Genomic DNA, 20034 nt, shown 5'->3' with positions numbered 1-20034 from the left:
GAGAAACCACTGAGGGTAAGGGTGCAGCCTGCCCCTTGCCTAAGAAACACCAGGTGTCTAATCCAGAAAATCCTGTTTCTGCTTTGCCACTGGATGTGGCAAAACAAAGTTCTTCCTTGCTCTCAAACAACTTCTCCCCAAAAGAGAATCTACAGAGGAAGAGAAGTCAGAGGAGCAGTGCTCTATTTTACCCATTACCTTAAGGATTATGAAGATCTAGGATCAAAGTGTAAAGGGGATTTCAGCTCACATATCTCCTTATGTTAAGACAGAGCTCCGGCCTCCAAGTTAAACGATACTGTAGCGCTTAGACATTTACAATTTTCCCCTAATTAAACTATTCCACTTTGCTTAGAGTACTTAGATGTGTTCATTGGCACACTGGCTGCTTGCATCCTGTTTATTAACAGTAACCTGTCAGGATGAGACCTAACAGCACAGAACCCTAAAAAAGTGTGAAATAAAAACATAAAGGAACAATCTCTCTGTTGCTTTTCACATTCCTGGTGCCTACAACAATGAAATGAACAATTAACATGCGGCAAAACTTCACAAAATTTTCAGGTTCATCCCCAAGAGCAATGAATTCCTGTATTACATCGCTGACTTTGTAACATAATGGCAAACATGACATCCCCACACAGGACCAGTCTTTTATATAGTGCTTGGTTGTGGACCTGTAAAAGAATGCTTGCCTTTCATTTGAGCTTGGTAGTTTATGGCATTTTAACTATGTTATTATGTATTTTCCCCTTTTTTAAGGGGAAAACACACTCTCTTTAGTTCCTGAAACACTACCACATACCAGGCCACTGGGAAAAAAATCACATTTGTTGAAAACTGGAGAGTGGTAACTGCGTGTCTGTACTCAAGAGTTAAAACAAAGGTGTTGACAGTCCCCGCCCAGGTTTATATTACCTTGCAAGTAATAAGCAGCAGCTTTTCATTTACTGTCTGTAGCTTGAGCCATTATAATATACCGAAGTTGCATGTTTAAAGGATTTTTATTTCTTTTGGGAAAGTCAGGACTTTTTTATTTTAAACAGAAGTTGGATTCTCATGTAACTAAGATCAGCATTAGCACTTTAAGAAAAAACAGTAATTATTATAATCCTTATAATAAAGCCTCTTGGATGGTAATTATCAGCTCCTCAGGGCAAGGATTGCATAGTGGCTTACTCAGTAACTCAAGCAAAACTCAAGTGGTTTTGCTTGAGTTTTCTAGGTGCTATCGAAGTATACATTCAGCTCACTTCTAAGGAAAAACCCAGCCTGAAGTGAAGAAATAAGGAGGAAGCCTGGAGTGATGCCAGTGTATGCTGATGCCAACATTGAGCTGTTGACAGAAGAGCTCACTGTGCATGGAAGGCAACTGGTATACACATTGCTCCAAATACTTTTCTTTTTAGTTTTCTGTTCCCCACCCATGTGTTCTTGTCTATTCCTGTTACCAGTAAAATGAGTCAGATGATACTATGCTGTATTTTCCCTACCATAGGATACAGGATCCCTTCTCCACTGGGCAGTTCTAAAAGAACAGACTTGAGGCCACTCAGTTCACTCAGTAAGCCTGTGCCCAGGTACACTAGCAGTGTCTTCTGATGATTTTTAGCAGTCAAATACAATTAATATATGCCAAAAGACAAGTAGGTAGGGAAGAAGAACTGTTGTGGTTTAATCCCAGCTGGTAACTCAGAACCACACAGCCGCTCACTCACTCCCCCCATTCTTTCTTACTCCCCCTGCTCTAGGAGGGACGGGGAGGAGAATTTGAAGAATATAACTCCCACAGGTTGAAATAAGAGCAGTCCAGTAACTAAGGTGTAATACAAAACCACTACTGCTACCACCAGTAATAATAATTATAAGGGAAATAACAAGGGGAGAGAATACAATTGCTCACCACTCACTGACCGATACCCAGCCCAACCTGAGCAGCGATCTGGGTCTTTTTGGTGACTCCCCCCAGTTTATATACTGCGCATGACATGGTGTGGTATGGAATACCCCTTTGGCTAGGTTGGGTCAGGTGTCCTGTCTCTGCTTCCTCCCGGCTTCCCGTGAAAGAATAACTGGTAGGGAAGAATAACTGACCTGGCTAAATGGAGAGCTTTGGCTGGAAATCAGGAAAAAAAAGGAGAGGTTTTGACCTTTGGAAGAAGGGGCAGGCAACTCAGGAGGACTACAACGATGCCATGGGGTTATGCAGGGAGATGCCTAGCTAGAACTTAATTTGTCTACTGCAGTAAAAGGCAATAAATAATGTTTCTGTAAATGCATTCACATCAGAAGTTGGCCTAATGAGAATCGCCATTCTTTACTGGATGCAAGGTGAAATATAGTGACAAAGGATAAGGAAAAGGCTGAGGTACTTAATGCCTTCTTTCCCTCAGTCTTTAATAGTAAAGCAGTAGTTCTCTGGCTGACCCGCCCCCTGAGCTGGAAGACAGGGTTGGGGAGAAGAATGAAGCCCCATAATCCAAGGAGAAGTTTTTAGCAACCTGCTACATCACTTAGACACACACAGGTCTATGGGGCAAGAAGGGAGCCACACAATGGTACTGAGAGAGCTGGCAGAAGTGCTCACTGAGCCACTTTCCATCATTTATCAACAGTCCCAGTTGACTGGAGGTTGGCAAATGTGACAACCATCTACAAGAAGGGCCAGAAGGAGGATCTGGGGAACTACAGACCTGTCAGTCTGACCTTGGTGCCATCTTGAGAGCCATCATGTGGTATGTACAAGACAACTAGGTGATAGGGCTCTGACAGCATGGCTTTATGAAAGGCTAGTCCTGCTTGACTAACCTGTTCTCTTTCTATGACAAGATGACCCACTTAGTGGATGAGGAAAGGCTATGGATGTTTTTTAGTAGACCTTAGTAAAGTCTTTGGCACTGTTTCCCACAGCATTCTCCTGGAGAAGCTGCTTATGGCTTGGATGGGTGTACACTTCACTGGGTAAAAAAACGGGCTGCATGGCCAGACTACAGAAATGGAATAGCTGGATCTATCATTTGGCTATCGCAGGAGTGGGTAACTCCTGGCACTGCTCAAAGCACATACCTAGCTATGAATCCAGTTTTGTCTTGTAGGCAATTAGACATTTCTAAAACAGCTGTGCTCCAGAACTAGGAATCAACACTGGCAGAACCCGGCTGAATAAGTGTTTGTCGGAGGGTAAGGTTTTCACAGCTATTAAGTTTGTTGTGTTACCATACATGTAAGTGATAGCTTTTCTGACTCACTAGGACAACTGCCATTACACAATAGTCAGACACTTACTTTGTATGTGTTCTGGATAACAACACTGTAAGAACAGAAAAAATCATCCATATTTGGCTAGGTGATAAAAAAAAAGACAGAATTGTGAATGAGGTCTTGCTCCTACAGCATTTGAAGACAGGAGGACTTATGAAATTGTGCTTCTATGCGCCTGGTGAAAGAGAAGAGAGAGAACAGGAGTCCCCATAACCACTCTATGGTGACAATTGGAAAGAATTTCCTCTTTTGGATAGGATCCTTAAGGGCCATCCTCTGCAGTTTAGGCATCTTGGTTTCTTCCAGAAACTTTAGTGGGAATGGGCTAAATAATTAAACCTCTCCCATCAGCAGAGTCATGCTTGCTTTTTTTCCTTTCACCCTGACTATGGAGGGACTTTGAGATGTGTGCAGAACACTAAGCTGGGCTCTGACTTGGGGAGAGGCCTCCCAGGGTCTGTATATTTAAGTAGAAGGATAGTCTATTTGTAATACCCATTGAGAAACCCTTAAGAGCTGCACTTCAGCGCACGGTTAAAAGCAGAGCAGGCCTTCAGCAGAAAAAAGGCTCTGCAGTCCTGCCCAAGACTGCAGAAAAGAGGGGAAAATCCCTTGAATCCAATAGTCAAAGCTAGTGAAAGTGTGGCAATCTCATTGTTCTTAATGATTACCATATCCTTGATTCAGATCAACAGATAAATTTATTTTATGAACTCGTAGAGAGTGTTTCTCTACTATCAACTTTTCCCAGGCCTGCTTATTTTTGGAGTCTATACAGTGACAAGGATCACAGAAAGAATAACATGTGGAAGGAAGTAATCTGCAAAACAGCTTAGTGTTTGGGTGGTTATGAAGTCATGCTTTCAACCTGGCAGTGAATTTTGCAGTAGCTATCACAGGGTGAGCATTTCTGACACACTTGGCAATGCTGGTCTGTGTTGTGCTTAATGTCACTGAAATTGCAGGGTGTAACAACTTGCTTCTAATTAAAGAAACAGTTACTCTTTATAGAACTGGCTGCTACAACCTGTACACAAACCCATGATACCAAAACCAAGACACGTGCAAAATGTGTTGGTGGTGACTCCAACAAAAACCTCAACAACAAAGCCTAAAAATCTTTTCTGGATTGAACACTGAATACACAGCAACAGGAGCTCTGAGCAGAGAGAGCCCTGTTAATTGTCTGGCTAATGCCTTCAATCTTTGTGAAATTAAAATTGTTAGTGCAATGAGCAGAATTACCTTTCCAGATGAACTGCTCACAACACTCAACAGGGTCTTAGAATAAGCAGCAAATGTACTGTATGCTGAAAATTGGTTATAAAATCAGAGCTGTGATAACAAGCTGCCCTGGTCATAGAACAAATCAAGCTGTCCTTACTATGCTTCAGTCAAAACATGTTACAATTATAGTAGGTTCTTGTCCAATACAACAAACAAGTAAAAAACTCTCTAAGCAAACTCTCACGCAAAGGACAGCAATGCTATTTGTCCCTACTTTTGTCACAAAGCATTTGTTTGATGAATTTAAGGAGCTACCACCACCTGCAAGGATCCTCACACATGATAGATACTTTGCTTAGAAAACTGAGCTCCACATGTTTTTCCATGTGATATTTGTTCCCAGTGAACTATATTGGAAGATTATTCTTAAAAATTTCTTCCTTTCATTGCACGCAGTCTCATTGCTGCAGAATGTAACTCATGGTTTGCTAGAGAAGCCCTGGGTTTAGTCTGTGGGGCTGGATGTCTTTACCAGTGTTGCTACGAAAAATGATTGTCTGGTTATGGCTTGTAAAACATCTGATTTCTTTATCTAAGAAAGGAATACAGGAAACGTCTGCTTGATAGTGCTGCTGTCACAGTTACAGCAATGGACTAAAATAAATCTCTGATAAGTGACTAATATACACACATGCACACACATAAACATACACATATCCATGCTGCATATGGTGCTGCCAGGGTGGGTCCCTATCTTGCATATAGAGTGGCTGCACCTTGCGCATCAGCAGCATTTGATAAGATTGTTCTGTAACCCTGTGCTCGCAGGTCCCAGGCCTGTGGAGAGGCTGTTCGAGTTCACTAAGCTAAGGCTGATGCCATCCTTAGCTCCATGGTCCCACCCTCCTCATGTAGTTCCTTCTTCCTCCTCCCCCACTGCAAGGTCTGATTCAGGTTGTTCCTGTTAGGAAACGAGTAAACCTGGCTGTTTTTACATTGCTCACACAGGAAAAGGAGATGCTGAAGGCAGCTGGAGACAGCTAAGCTTTTTTCATTGGCACTGTTATCAAGAGAGGTTATCAGTCAGTCAAAGGAAGGTCCTGAATTAGCCTATCCAAGGCCATTCACATGGGCAAACCCACACACTTTTAGGCAGAAGCTCATTTGCTGTCTCATTAATCTAAGTCCTGTTTCCTCTCGCCAGAGGTGGCTAAATCTTAATGAAGTAGTATAAAACTCAGGAGCTGTGCCTAGTTTGTGGCACAGGCAAGGCTGGCACCTGCCTATTAATGGGGGCAGCAAAAATCTTTGCCCTGCACATGCTTGAGGAAGCCGGGGCTCTACCCAGCCCAAGCACTCTCAGGCATGGCTGTTCCTGTGCTTGGGGCTAGAGGCTGGGCAAGCTCCTGAGCTCCACAAAAACATGAGGCACAGGCTTGCCTGCTGCACACCCCAGAGCTTGTATGCTACTGCATGTGAGAGCCCAGGCTGTAACAGAGAGCTTCAGCCATGGGGATGGAGCAAGGTAAAGGCTGCCTTCATCCTTCCTGCTGCTCCTTCTCCTCAGTTTGGGTGTGCAGCTCTGCTCATGAGAGTTGGGCAGGTGGGCAATTGCAGGGCTGGAGGGCCGGGACAGCCAAGCAACAGCTGCAGGGGCATCCACTGCTGCCCCAGCTATCCCTAAGGGGCTTGGGGGCTCCTTGTCCCCAGCCCGAGCGTGGGGAGGTGATGCTGGGCTGAGTGCACAAAGCTCTCAGCGTATCTGCAAATAGTCTACATGCCCTGCTGAGAAGCATCTCACTAGTTTTTCAAGAAGAGATTGGCCTTTCTCTAATGGTGTTGAAAATCATAGCAATCAAAGAAAATATAAAATCCCATTTAGATTCCAGTATTGCTATCCTGTTACTACAGCTCTCTCCTTTGAGCACCTGGCTAAGCATGCAAAAGTTTAAAAGACGACACTGTTAAGATCTTTGTAGAGGTTCCCATACATTCATAGGAGAACTGTAACCCTCATCTCTTGGCAATGCTTCTGCAGACCTCAGTTTACCCTCCATGTCAAAAAATACCACTGAATGAAGAAGTGGCGGCTTCTTGTTGCTGTTCTTTGCTCAGTTTGGTTTTTACATGCTAGTCTGGTAGGAGGGGGTGAGGAAAAGAAAAAAACCCAACAGCCCATCTTGTTTCATTAGAGTACAAACAGAAGATTCTGTGATTGAGCAAAAGTAAAATATTTTCCTCTAAATAGCAACAGCTCTTGATGACTGATTTTCAAGTTAGGAAATACTTTTACTGCTTTAACAGAGCCTGTCAGTTCTGTTGTGTATAGAGTCTGCTGCACCACTGATCTTAGTTTAGAAACTAAGATAAGAATATACAAATGTGGAAAACTAGCTGGAATGGTTTAAAGTACCAAAACATTGTCTTCTTCTCTCCCCTACCTCCCGCCTCACTACAGTGTATCACTTGGGCTAATGAAAGATAATATATCTTTAGACCAGCCTGTCTTTAAACAGTCTTAACATTGTAAATGTAATTTTGAAAGAATTTTCAGTATCTCTGATGCAGATACAAAGGACTTGGAACTGTTTTCAGTGTCTAATGAAAAATATCCATGAGTTCACAGCAGGTTTACAAATATGTTTCACCTAGTGAATGAAGTGCTGTAAGTTCCTCGTTTCAAAAAATTTTGCTAAAGGTAGTATGCAAATAAAAATAGAAAAAAAAAAAAAAGAAGAAGTCAAAGCAGAGTAAGAGATCTTGAGCTGAATTTCAGAGCTTCTGTAAATATAATTTTCAGTGGTGGGAGTAGTAGTTTCTTGGCCACCCCTAGCTTGTGTTTGAGTGATAGAAAACAGAAATCTTCAGCATATTTATTATTTCCTCGGACATGAAAACTGTGATAACTAACTGGATGTATTATATTCTTTGTTGGGTAGAATTGCATGTACCTCTTAGATTCAGCAAAGGTGGGGACAAAAAAAATGTGTGCAAATAAATTGAAATAAATTCTACAAGTGGCACTGGTATACAGGTTTATTCCTTAAATGACCTGTAGGAAAAACATGCAAGAAAAATATTGGACTTATTCCGAAGGAGGGAGATTTATTAGCACCTGATCAGGCAGATAATATAAAGACTGGGTAGCAAAGTTTTCTCCCTCCTTTCTGTTCTTCACCATCTTGGACTAAGTTCTCAGTACTACGTTCTTTAGGCGGCTGTGAACCTTTATCCACATACATGCAATGCAATTATTCTGGTTATTCTAGCTGACCCGATTTGTGAACTTAGCAAATTTCTTGCATTTTATGGTTCATGGAAAAGGTCTCAGATGTGAGTGGTATCACTTTACAAATCCATGAGTTTGCTGCAGGCAAGAACACATCATCTTCTATTTGGTTGTGCAACAGTGTTGATGAGAGTGAGAGATTGGACTAGGCAGCAAAAATTTTTTGTTATAAAATTGAAAAGAGAAGAAGAAAGTCATACGAGTGACCACATGAGAAAATAAACATTCAAATCAGTGTGTTATGTTGTAATGCTTCGACTAACTAACAGTAAAACTGGTGTGGTTTGAAAGTAGATCCCAAAGGCACCTTGCTGTGTGAATTGTGAGGAGGACTGTGTGGGATATTGTCTTGTACAAGAAACAGTGTTTAGGGAGGTTTCAGTAAACAGGACATTATAGTAGGAGGCGGCAGTGATAAAATGGACCCTCTGGAGCTGGATGCCTGTTTCCAATTAAGTGCTGTTCTGAGGGAAAGGAAGCAGACTCCCACAGCATGTGTTTGGCAGCATCATTTCCTGTCTATGAAACCGTGGCTTCTGTACCACTGTATCCTGTTCTAGCAGGTACACAGGGTCCAAGGGAGGCTCCACACCCGCTGGAGTATAAACTGAGTAGGTGGACTTCAGTGTCTGGCTGAAACAGAAATTTGAAAGGTTTGGTTTTAGGATCCTAACTTGCTTAGCTATTGCTGATAGTGATTGCTCTTTCCTGTTTATAAGCCAGAAAATTAAATTATTTAAACATATATGTAAACCAGCCAACCGACCAAGCAAACCAACCAACCACTATAGGGAGCCAGTAGTGATCAGATATTTATAGACAATCTGGCTGTGCAAGTCCATGCAGTTATTTTCCTTCTCTGTGTTCAGGCTTCTGGGAAGCAGCAGTGTCCTGCCTGCCACCTCTAGATGAGCTGAAGGGAGAAACATAGCAAGCTGGTGTGAGCAGGCTGCGAGCCCTGTGGGAGGATAAGCTGGGGGACCCCTGTGCCCAGACCCTGTGGCACAACCTTTGGCACTGCCTGGGTGCATGCTGCCCCATCCACCAAGATGAAAAAACACACGTGAGGACTTCCCCAGGATTGCTGCATCTAGTATGTAATAGTGCAATGAAAAAACCAAAACCACGAAGACCCCAATTCCTAACACAAACCCCAAAACAGATCAAAGGCAAGGACAGTGACTTTCCCAGGCTTACTGTGGATGATTTTGACTCAATGTCATCTGTTTTTCTTTTGGTGAGGGAACACCAAACCAGATTTTCATTGTTAGTTGACTTTATCAGCTCTGACCTTAATGGACTGCATTTGAGCTTAGTGCCATGCTTTAAATGTCAGGCCTTCTTCTGAGGAGAGAGTCTTGTTTGTGGCACTACAAGCACCACTATTATAAGGTTGGTAGCACAAAGAAAAGGAAAATTATTCCACAAGACTTTGCTGCACCTTTTAACAAGTTCTGTTTAAAATAAAGCCACTCACTTTTCCAACACAATTCCAATAGTTTTTTACCTTTACAAATCCACATGTTTGTTTAGAGGGCTAATCAGTAGTTTGCAGTTCAGCGTGGTGTTCAGATTTGGTTTCTAGTGGTCCTCCTCAACAAGCCAAATTGCAACAGCCATACCTAGTTATTTTAATGCTCTCTAGTGTTGACCTGGATTATAGCATGTTATTTGTTCAGCATCTCCAGCTGTATTAGCTGTCGCTAAACCATTTCTATAGTACTTGCAAAATGCCATGAAAAAGAACTTATGCGGGTCATCAATTCTAACCGCGTGAGAGGGCTGATTCACTTTTTAATTTGCTCAGCGTCTTGAAAGATCAAACTGTGATAAGATCAAACATGAAAATGATCAAAAACAAAAAAAAAAGTTGTTTTCTAGGAATTTGCTTAAATATTGCACCCAGCACACCAGACCCTTCTGTTTGCTCCCTCAGCTCTTGGAGCGCTCCAGTGTGAAGCTATAGCTGGTGATCTGCTAGATGGCTCGTACTCTCTTAAAATTTCTGGATCCCATCTCAAGTGGGGAGAGATTCAGTGGCCTGATCCAGTTTGCCTCATGCAAAACCTTGTGAACACACTTTGCAGCATATTCACATTTCTGGCTAGGATTCAATAAATGGGGAAACAGAGCTAACAGCCAGCAGACCATACTCTGTCTGCAGTCAAGTTGCAGGAAGCAGGTTGTAAGGCAGATACATGCTTGGCATTAACTGATAAAATGCTTCTAGCGTGAGTGGACCAATCCCTGCAAAATCCCTGCCATGCTAACTTAAGCACACCTTCTCCTGTGAAATAAGTTGTACCAATGACAGCCACTATTTGAGCAACAGAAACCATGCTGATGATTACAAATCTTGCACCTGCCAATATTGCGACAACATGAAGCTTGCATATCTGGAACATTAGCAAGCTTTCTTATGCATGTTTAGTGCCTCGCACTAACACTCCTCATCTCCAAATGTTATTTGGTATAATTCTATTACCATATGGGTGAAACAGCACATAACATCAATGGGTTTAATTTCTTTTGGTCAGATTTCACTCCCTCCACTTGCCCTGAAAAAGATGTTCGTTTTCTTTCCAAGCTTGCAGTGCAAGGGTGCATCAAGCATGCAGAGATGATTAGCTTTTCCTGTTAGCTTAAGCATGTCAGTCTAAATTGTGGTACTTTTCTGGTTCAGTTTCCTCAAAAGGCTATCACACTGTGCTTTGCTGCATGGCCATGCTCAACAGTTTTTATAACCTGTTTTGCAAATGCTATTTGTGCCTGAGGTTGGCTCCATAAACTGCTGCTACTTGAGCAGGTCCTGCCTTTCTTCTTGACATCAAATACAGCAGCAAAAGCAGACACTGAGAATTGTAGCCTGTTCCAAATAACTCACATATAAATGCTTAATTCAATAAGAGCAGGATGCCTATGCATGTATCATTGAATGATTTGGGTTGGAAGGAACTTTTAAAAGTCATCTAGTCCACCCACTGAAAGTGCTGAAAGGCCACAATAAAGTCTCCCCAGAGGCTTCAGGAGGTTGGAACTAGAGGGTCTTTAAGGTCCCTTCCAACCCAAACCATTCTGTGATTCTGTGATTCTAACTTTCTCACAGGAGAGGTGCTCCAGCCCTCTGATCATCTTTGTAGCCCTTCTCTGGACTCACTCAAGCAGGTCCACATTCTGCTTATGTTAGGAGCCCCAGAGCTGGATGCAGTGCTGCTGCTGCAGGTGGGGTTTCATGAGAGCTGAGTAAAGAAGGACAACCACCTCGCTTGACCTGCTGGTCACGCTCCTTTTGGTGCAGCCCAGCATACGGTTGGGTTTTTGGGCTATGACTACACATTGCTTGGCTTATGTCCAGTTTTCCACCTGTCAGTACCCCCAAGTACTTCTCCACAGGGTTGCTCTCAATCCCTTTATCCTCCAGCCTGTATAGACACTGGGGTCTGCTTGGATCCAGGTGCAGGACCTTGCACTTGACCTTGTTGAAGTTCATGAGGTTTGCATGGGCCCACTGCTCAAGCCTATCAAATGTTGCATTTTCAAACATGCTTAGGCAACATGAAAATACTTTCCAAAGGCAACTTTGGGAAAACTAGCATTTTAGCTAGTTACCAAGAAGTCAAGAAGCCTACTTAGGTACCCTTTTTATTTAAGGGTTCTGTGCTGGAACTGCCTTTCCTGTTTTTCTTTCTTTTTTTCTTCTCATTTGTGTGCAAGCCAGAATCATCAGCAAACCCAGATTCAGCAGTGTGTGTGTAAGAGCTGGAATACTGGCTTACAAACATGCGTAAAATCTTTCTTAGTCACTCTTACTCAAGATCTTTGTTGATGCTCTTAGCCATGAGAATAAACAGTTGTGTTCACCCCTCTCATTTTTTCACCCTGCAAGGTAGGAAGAAGTTGCTCACTTGCAAATGTTCTTGAGCACATGGAGGTTACAAGTGAAACCACCCAACCACAAAGCAAAATGAAGTAAATAATAGCTGATTGCTGACCTGTTTTCCACCTACATTTAGCCTCTCTCCTAGCATGTAGTACTGCTCCTTGCAAAGCAGACTATATGGTCTTTTTTTGCTACCTAAACCATTCTTGTGAACCAAAATACCATGACATTGCAACAAAACCCAACTATCTAAGAGGTCTAAAAAACAGTCCTCCAGCCTGTAACTACAGGAAGCACAGAGGTAATTTTTTTCTGCCAGCAAGAAGCAGATCTTCAAATTTTTAAGATTTTGCTCAAAACTGAAACCACCCCTAATATATTAAATGAGAATGTAACTGAATGTGTCTTAATTTGTGGGAGTTTAGCCTTACAAACTACATATACATGTATTTTTAGCACTCGTACTTAGAAAGTGGCAAATACCTGAGAACAAATATCTAGAGAGACTCCTCTGGTAATGCAATACTTAATTATGTTTAAGTCCATTAAGGAACAGACACAATCTGACAAGAGATCATGGTTAGAAAGAAGTTTCTCACTGTCACACTGTATGCAAAAGTTTACATTTCTTATCACTTGTGCTGGACTGAAGAGAGCTTTTATCCATTGCTGCACTTCTTGGCAGACTCCTATGGCAAATCTTATATTAAACAAATTCCCTCTTAATCTGATTTCCATTTTCATATACAGTTCTATTACCTGCATGCTCATTTCTAAAACAGAATTCCTGTTATTTGGCTTTAGCGTCCCTTGTAGTAAAAGAATGCTACACAGAGTGAAGTTAGCTATTGGGCTCTACACCAGCTACTTTCGTAGATGTGGACACTACGTAAAATACAAAATATTTCCAGACTTGGAAGGGACAAGGGATATTTCTGAGTCCTAAACATGTGCATGATGATTGATCATGTGCACTTAAGCACAGGTTTGCAAACTGCAGAACAGGATGATAAATACAGCTTTTTCAGCATATTTTCTGGAGAGCCATTCAACATCGATTGCTTGTGAAATAAAATGCCACATTTTTTTTGTTAAATTAACTGTGAAAAATACCATGTTCATAACCAAGATGCCCAGCACACACCAAAAGAAAGGCTAGTTCTAGCTGCTGAGAATTATCTTCCCTGACACATTGCACCAATTAATTGCTGGTTTTCAGTTGCCCACATTCCTAAAACCACACAGACTCTTTTGCAGTGGAATATATAAAAATGTAAAATAAAAGAAGTTTCAGTGTCCAAAATGCAAAATAATGCTAAGATTATTCCCGAAATATTGAGAAATAGGGAAAAAACCCCCAAAGCCTGGAAAGATATTTTCACTTTCTTCAGGAAGTACTGGATAGATGGAGAAGTTCCATAAGTAAGAATTTAATCAACCTGATACAGTTAAAAATCCTAAAATGGGATTTCATAAAACACCTGCAAGAAACTGAACTAACAATGCAAAGGATTTGTCTGAAAAAAAAAGATTTATTTGAAAAACACTCAACAACTATTATTAAGGAATTATTTTTCCCCTCTATGTTAACTTATTTATATATGCAATATATGTACATTTACAGAGTTATAATATGAATTCTTTATTACTATAATAAATCCACAGAACTATGTATCGGACAAAAACTTGTAATATATAATGCAGTCTTTCTTTTTGTCTGAAATTGCCTAAAAATTAAGCAGATGTAAGACATGTTTTCTCAATGCATTGCTAATAATTTCCTGTAGACACTGTTGTTCACATTAGTAGAGCACGTACCCCTTCTGCTAGTGGTAGACATTGACTGGCCACTGCTGTTACTACTGTTAGGATCAAAAGTCTTTTTACAATTGAAGAGACTGAAAAGTTGTCTCTGATACTGAGAAGAAGCATAGTAGTAAATGAAGGGATCAATGCAACAGCTAATGCTGCTGATACAAACACAGAGTAGATAGGCAAAGTAGAGATATTCTAAGCTGTTGTCATAAGAAAAATGGATATAATGAATTAATAGGAGAACATTTGTTGGTCCAAAGCAAATAACAAAAACAGAAAAAACAGCCACACACAAGAGCAAGGCACGCGTCTTCTTGTTTTGTTTTGCAACAAGAGTAGAAGAACTAAGACATCGAATGATACACACGTAACAGACAGTAGAAATTATAAATGGCACTACAAAAAACACAGAAGAGAAGATGGAGAAGAAGTGGAGGTAATAGCCATGAAGCTCAGATTCTCTTTGCACATCGTGGCAAGTAGTTATATTTAAATTGGGTATTTCCATTGTTTGCTCTCTAATGAGAAGAGGTATAGCCCCAGTTATCGCTACAAGCCATATGATGAAACAAATCAGTGAGGCACGTGTTAACGTACGCCACCCAAGAGACCGTATGGGATATACCACTGCTAAGAAGCGATCGAAGCTAATGCTTGTCATAAGCATAATTGAACAATACATGTTACAGTAGAAAGCAGCAGTGATGAAACGGCACATTTCGGGTCCAAAAGCCCAGTCATTTCCAGAAAAGTGATAAGCAATCTTAAAAGGAAGCACGCTTACAAACAGGACATCTGCAAGGGCCAAATTCAGCATGTATATCACAGCTGGCTTTTCAATTTTCATTTTTTTCAGAAACACAAGTATCGCTGTAATGTTTAGGGGGAGACTCAGCACAAGCACTACGGTGTAAACTGAAGGAACAAAATGCGTCAGCCATGGACTAGCGAGGTATCTCACTGTTTGCACTGACACTATTCGCTGTTCATGTAGGAATGATCTAGTATGGTTGGTGGCTCCTGATCCAACTTCCAAGTCATCTTCAGTATCACCTTCAGTAGGTATGAGGTCATCCAGGTGACTTACAATGGAGATCATAAAACTTCTGATCTGTAGTGTGCTGCTGTTATATGGAGAGGCTGAAAAATAAGAAAGCATTAAGATTAATAAGCAAATATTTACATCCTATGGGGAAACAAAAACATCTTTCAAAAAGGAAAGCTAAGATCATATTAGCAACACAAAACAATGAGGTTAATTCCTCATTCAAAGTGCAGACTGCCACAGATGTTAGTCCAGCCCTTTTTATTTTAACTTCTGTTACAAGTTTGGGTAAGATGTCCTCCTTGGCCTCCTGTCTCTTAGCCGGGAAGCTTTTACGGCAGGGACTCTACCTAGCAAGTACAGAATAATTCTGTGTGCTCTGGAGACATCTGACTCAACACGACAGCCTCATCAAAACAAGTGGCAGACATCTGCATGCAGTTTTCAAGGCCGATGTGGATCAACCTTTTGCTTGTACCAGACAGGTAGCCACAGACTGCACTGAAACACTTCCTGAGCTTTACTTAACCTACTCCACAGCACATACCCAGTGTGCCCTCGCAGCATTTCTGAAATCTACCACTACTGTTCTCTCTACAGCTTTGCAGCACAGTCGTTGTCTGAGTCTGAGAAGAAAGGCATCAGGACAGGGTATCTGCTTTCTGAATGTAGCTGTAACGGGTTAGGAGTTTGGCATTACAAACTGTTGAATGTGTGTTTATTTATGGGGAAAAAAAAAAAAGACAAAAAACCTCAACCAACCAACCCCGAAAAGCAATACCAAAACCCCCCATCAATCAAAAGACCTACTTTAGACATTATTTCAGAAAAGTTGTCTGGATGGAGTCTTATTTTGGAAGACAGTTGTTTTCCACATCAGCTTAATCTAGTTAGGCGAAGGATAATTCAAACATATTATGGGCAGGCAGAAGTGAGAGAGTTACTACTGTTTAATGATTCATGCTCATAGCTGTGCAACTGATCCTTTGCTGAATCCTAGACAACTAAAACAAAAATGAAGGTGTGTTAGCTTAAATCAGTGAGCTGAAAGGACATTGGCATGATTCACCTGTCTAACACACTGCTCGTTAGAAGCAATTATTTTTTCTACAGTAATTCAAACACTGTTTTTAATGCAGATGAGAACAAACGCATCTGAAGGAGGCAGATGGCAGAGAGGAGTGGCTGGAGCTTTAAGCAGGCAGTTACCCCCCTCTGTATGCAGGCTGTGTGGGAAGGGCTCTGCCCAGCTTGAGTTTTGGTTGAACTTGAATGTGGGGTGATGACTGGTAGGGAAATTTGGGGATTTTTTACAGCTGCTGTGCTGTAGGTATCATGTTGTGTCACAGCAGCATTCAGGGGGCAGAGGGGACGAAAGAGGGGAAGTGTCGGAGATAACATCTTTTGTATGCAAAGTGACTAGATTGCATCCGCTGCACGCCAGAAAAAGGACGCTGGATGAGAATTTCAGCCCAGATGCCTGTTGCATAGACTGCAGTAGGAACAATTTAGTACTTTTCCTGAAATACAAATGCACAGAAGTATGTGAGATTCAGTGTTTGCACAGAAGGGCACTAAACCAGTTTATACAAGGGGCTATTCTGCTGTCTAAAAAAGAACACTAATAAAAGGCCAAACTATAGATCTTTACTTCAAAAGTTTAGTCCAAGCAGGTGGATGGCTCAGGGAGTCACCTCCTAGTTCGGCAGTTTATGTTCAGTATAAGTTATATCTTACTGCCAAGATTACCTACGTGTGCATGATGTGGTAACTGAGATGTTCCCAGCAAGCACCTCTCACATCCCAGTGTACCCGAACTTTGAATGGCTTTGCTTGCACTGCCTCACCTAAGCCAGCAGCGCTGCAGTGCCTCACTTTCTGAGGACTAGCAAGCAAACTAGTCAGTGCCACTGACCCTTTAATGACTGAGGTTAAGTAACTTAATGTGAAAGTCTTTGGTGGTAACCTGACCCACTTGTTGTCAGTGACTCCTAAGTTAGAACAGTATGCAAATATGATAAAGGGAAAAAATGATTGGGCTAGTTCCCTTTTATTGACTACTGACCGTTGTCTTAACTATTGCTTATAATTACTCAAACATTGATAATAATTTTAACTATATCCTGAATTCTTAGAGCTACCTTATTTACAACTTTTTTAGGTGAAACGATTTAGAGTCTGCATTACTCAATATCAAACTTTTCTGTAAGTAAAATCCTATTAGAATAGTTCAGGACAAAAAAAATCATAAATAATTTTAGTTTAGTTAAAATTCTCTGGTTTAACTTAGTGAAAACTATGTGTTATTTGTAGAAGCAGACTTCCTAAGTTCAGAGTTGAACTCAACCTTGATGCTGTTAACAGCACCTCCATGCCATGTCCCTTGCTCACTCCATGTCTCCACCTCGAACTTCGACGACATGAGGTACTACTTGGAAGCCATCTCTATGGAAAAATGCAACAAGACCTCAAAATTGCTATTTCTTTGCCACTTGATAATACATAGAGTGGGAATTTAAACTTGCTTGATGAAATTCAATTTAATTTTAATTTAAAAGACTGATAGCCACGTATCAGTTCTTCTCCTTTGCAAAGCTGCCTGTTTGTATGACACAGCATCTGCCTATTAGGGAAAAAAAACATAGTGCAATTCATGCTTTTTGAAATGGAAAGGAAGATGGTTACTGCCCTGAGGTTCTGAATTCCTTTTATGTCAGTGTTTGTTTGTTTGAAAAACCTGACGATCAGAGATTTATACACAGAAAGGAAGAGGCTGAAATGATATCATATTACTTCAAAAGATATTAGCGAATCTTGATAGTAAACATTAAGGTCAGTAATGGGAAATAAGCATTACCTGTAAGCTGGGATAGCACAAGGCAGCCAATATAGTAGCTCTACAGGAAAGATTTTAAAACTACTCTTATGTAGCCAAAACTATACCAGAATCTGTCAGATGTTCCTTTCTAGCTGTTTTAAAGCTGTAGATATCATTTGTCTAAAACATACTTCACTACAGCTTAAGTAATTTTTAATAAAACATATCATCTTTTAGAAAAACAGAGGTAAAGCTTGTATAATGATCATAAATATTCAGTCATCCTATTTTGCTAGGCTGTCATCCAGTCCTTTTGGAAGAGGTCAAACCTGGTGGGTTACAATTTTTATGAGTAATAGTATTCTCAGGGCTGATATGACAGAGTAAACAGCTCTATCTACTTGTAAACTATAAATGGGTACAAAGACTAAGAAACTAAGAACGAAGAAAGAGTGGGATAAAGCATTGAGGTTTTATCCTTATGGTGTGCAGCCAGGACACTGAACGATACACATACTGTCTTTTCTTTTCTTCCAGTAAGGACTTTGAAAAGCAAAAACTACATAGAACGATACTCAGATTGTCTGAAGCTTTCTTTTTCTGCCTGTGGTCTTTGCACTGATTTTCCAACAAAGACATAGAGAAAAGATGTAGAAAGCTCAGTAAGTTTGGATTGTTTAACAGTCTACACTGTGCTGTTTTCCATCAAGTATTACATATTGTTTGTCTCATGATCTGCATATGCATATTCTGCTTACCCTGAGAGACACTGCAGTTTTATTTTTTAAATTTTACACAGAGCTATTTTATAAATTCCTTTTCTGTCTATTTTCTTATGCAAGGTGCTACTGCACATACCGTTCTGGGAAAGGAGAAATAGAGAACAAAAAATATAATGGCTTCAACCAACCATAAAAAGCACTCTTGAGTTCCAGAAGAAAATGTCAAAGTATTTCTGTAGACCCATAAATCTGGACAGGATGTTTACACACCACCAAGGTTCATGTCCCAAGGGATATCTTTGTGAGGTGGAAACCTAGAGAGTAGGCTCCTACTCAAACCAATTAAATATGTGCTGCTGGACAACAATTAATACCATTTCTGGGTATTACTGTTGACAACTGCACCCATACCGCTGGCTTGTAACAAAAAGTTGGTTTCTCTTATCTCCCCTTTGTATAATCTGCAGTGATAATCATTTGGAATCTGAATTACTGAGTGGCCCATAAATCAGGTACTCGCAGGCAGAATGTGAATTGCATGCCAGGCATGTTTATAAACAAGGTAAATCACAACTCTGTAGGACAGTCAACAATTATTTGGTTTTGTGAAAATATACACTGTATGTCTTTAAAAAAATATCTTCTTTAGCCCACACCTCTGTTTATACAGAATTTGTTACTGGATTAGGCAAGTGATGTAGTAACAATTTGAACATATTTTCCTAAAGTATTGTTTTCTTGCAACCTAGACGGATCGAGGGTCTCACCAGTTAGAGCACTGTTGTTGCTATTAGTTCTAATAGAATATCAATGAAAGTCATCTGCCTGGGGTGGGTACTCTGAACTATTTTTTGTTGGTGGATCTTACAAACTTTGTGCTACCTACAATTTCAGCTGGCAGTCCATCTCCTGAAGTTGTTAACGAAAGGCAATGCCATTGTTTTGAGGAAGTCCACCAGCACGTCCCGCCAGCCTGGTCACTGCTTTCCATCGTAACTTGCTATTGCCTGGCCGCTTCTTTCCATCGTAACTTGCTATTGCCTGGCCGCCTCCTTAGCCATGGGACAACTGTAAACCATTCTTCACCATCAATAACCTTACCCGTGGCATTGCGTCTTTCACAAATCTGTGTATTTGAGATCTGTAACATGTCCTTTATTCGAAAAATAGTTCTCAAAAACCATCCATCTCATGTTGCTTTACTCAGGGCAACTTTATGTTTCAGCCTGTTCTCTGGCTGCTGCTGTGAGAACAACGCTAGCGCAGCATTTCACAGCGCCGAAGCTGTGTCCTAAGGACCAATTAAAACTTCAAAGCGGGAGACCCCTGACCAGGCCAGCGATGCCGTGCGTTTCGTGTATTTCCCTCTGCCAAGCCGCGCGGCCCCGGCCTCGCTGCCGGGCCGCCGTCCGGCCGGGCTCCTCCCTCTGCGCCCGCTTCTCGGGGGACCCCACCTGGGATGGGAGGGCTCGGGCCCGCAGGGTTGGGGCGCAGCAGCTTGACTTGGTCCTTCCCGGCCCTCCCCTGCCCTCCGCTCCGCTCCCCGGCAGCTCCCCGCGCGGGGCGACGACTCACCGCGGCGGGCGGCGGCGGCGGGTGGGCAGCCGAGGACGGCCACGGCGCAGACCAGTGCGGGCAGCGCCCGCGGCCCCATGGCCGCAGGGGTGGGGGGGAGGCCGGGCCGCGGGGAGTCCCCTCCGTCCGTCCGTCCAGCGCAGAGGGACGCGAGCACAAGCGATGCGCGGCAAATAGCAACCGGCGGGAGGCTGGGGCTGGCGAAGGGCCGCCCCGGGGCGGCCGAGCCTTCCTCCGGCGGCAGGGGAGGCGGGGGCGCCATCCTGCCGCGCCGCGTCGGCCGAGGGGGCGCTGTGCGCCGCGCCCGAACCGTCCGTCCCGGAGCGGGAGGAGAGCCGGGCCGCAGGACACCGGAGGGGAGAGCAGAGCCCGCCGCCGCCCTGCGCCGGCAGCCAGCGGAGA

At 42.2% G+C, this 20034-nt stretch overlaps 1 protein-coding gene across 2 annotated transcripts; it reads right to left on the bottom strand.

The window, feature by feature from the left end:
• Positions 1-13169: 13169 nt before the first annotated feature.
• F2R (coagulation factor II thrombin receptor) lies at positions 13170-20034 on the bottom strand. Of its 2 annotated transcripts, none has more exons than XM_030512473.1 (2): positions 19633-20034; positions 13170-14612 (listed from the first exon to the last, which is right to left on the bottom strand). In XM_030512473.1, exons 1-2 carry the CDS (start codon positions 19892-19894, stop codon positions 13417-13419), a joined length of 1458 nt encoding a protein of 485 aa, XP_030368333.1. In that variant the 5' UTR covers positions 19895-20034; the 3' UTR covers positions 13170-13416. The 2 variants fall into 2 exon arrangements, with proteins under 2 accessions (XP_030368333.1, XP_030368334.1); XM_030512474.1 differs by lacking the exon at positions 19633-20034 and adding an exon at positions 18944-19483.

Source organism: Strigops habroptila, chromosome Z (assembly GCF_004027225.2).
Source record: "Strigops habroptila isolate Jane chromosome Z, bStrHab1.2.pri, whole genome shotgun sequence".
Lineage (NCBI taxonomy): Eukaryota > Metazoa > Chordata > Aves > Psittaciformes > Psittacidae > Strigops > Strigops habroptila.
The sequence above is the reverse complement of the archived record's forward strand: the minus strand, read 5'-3'. Positions and strand labels throughout refer to the sequence as shown.

What these genes read in the sequence shown, in the direction of transcription:
- F2R (XM_030512473.1), bottom strand. Translation starts at nt 19,894, where the DNA reads ATGGCGCCCCCGCCTCCCCTGCCGCCGGAGGAAGGCTCGGCCGCCCCG. An exon ending in CGCCGCCGCCGCCCGCCGCG is followed by an intron (nt 14,613 to 19,632) that starts GTGAGTCGTCGC and finishes CTTATTTTTCAG; the next exon opens with CCTCTCCATATAACAGCAGC.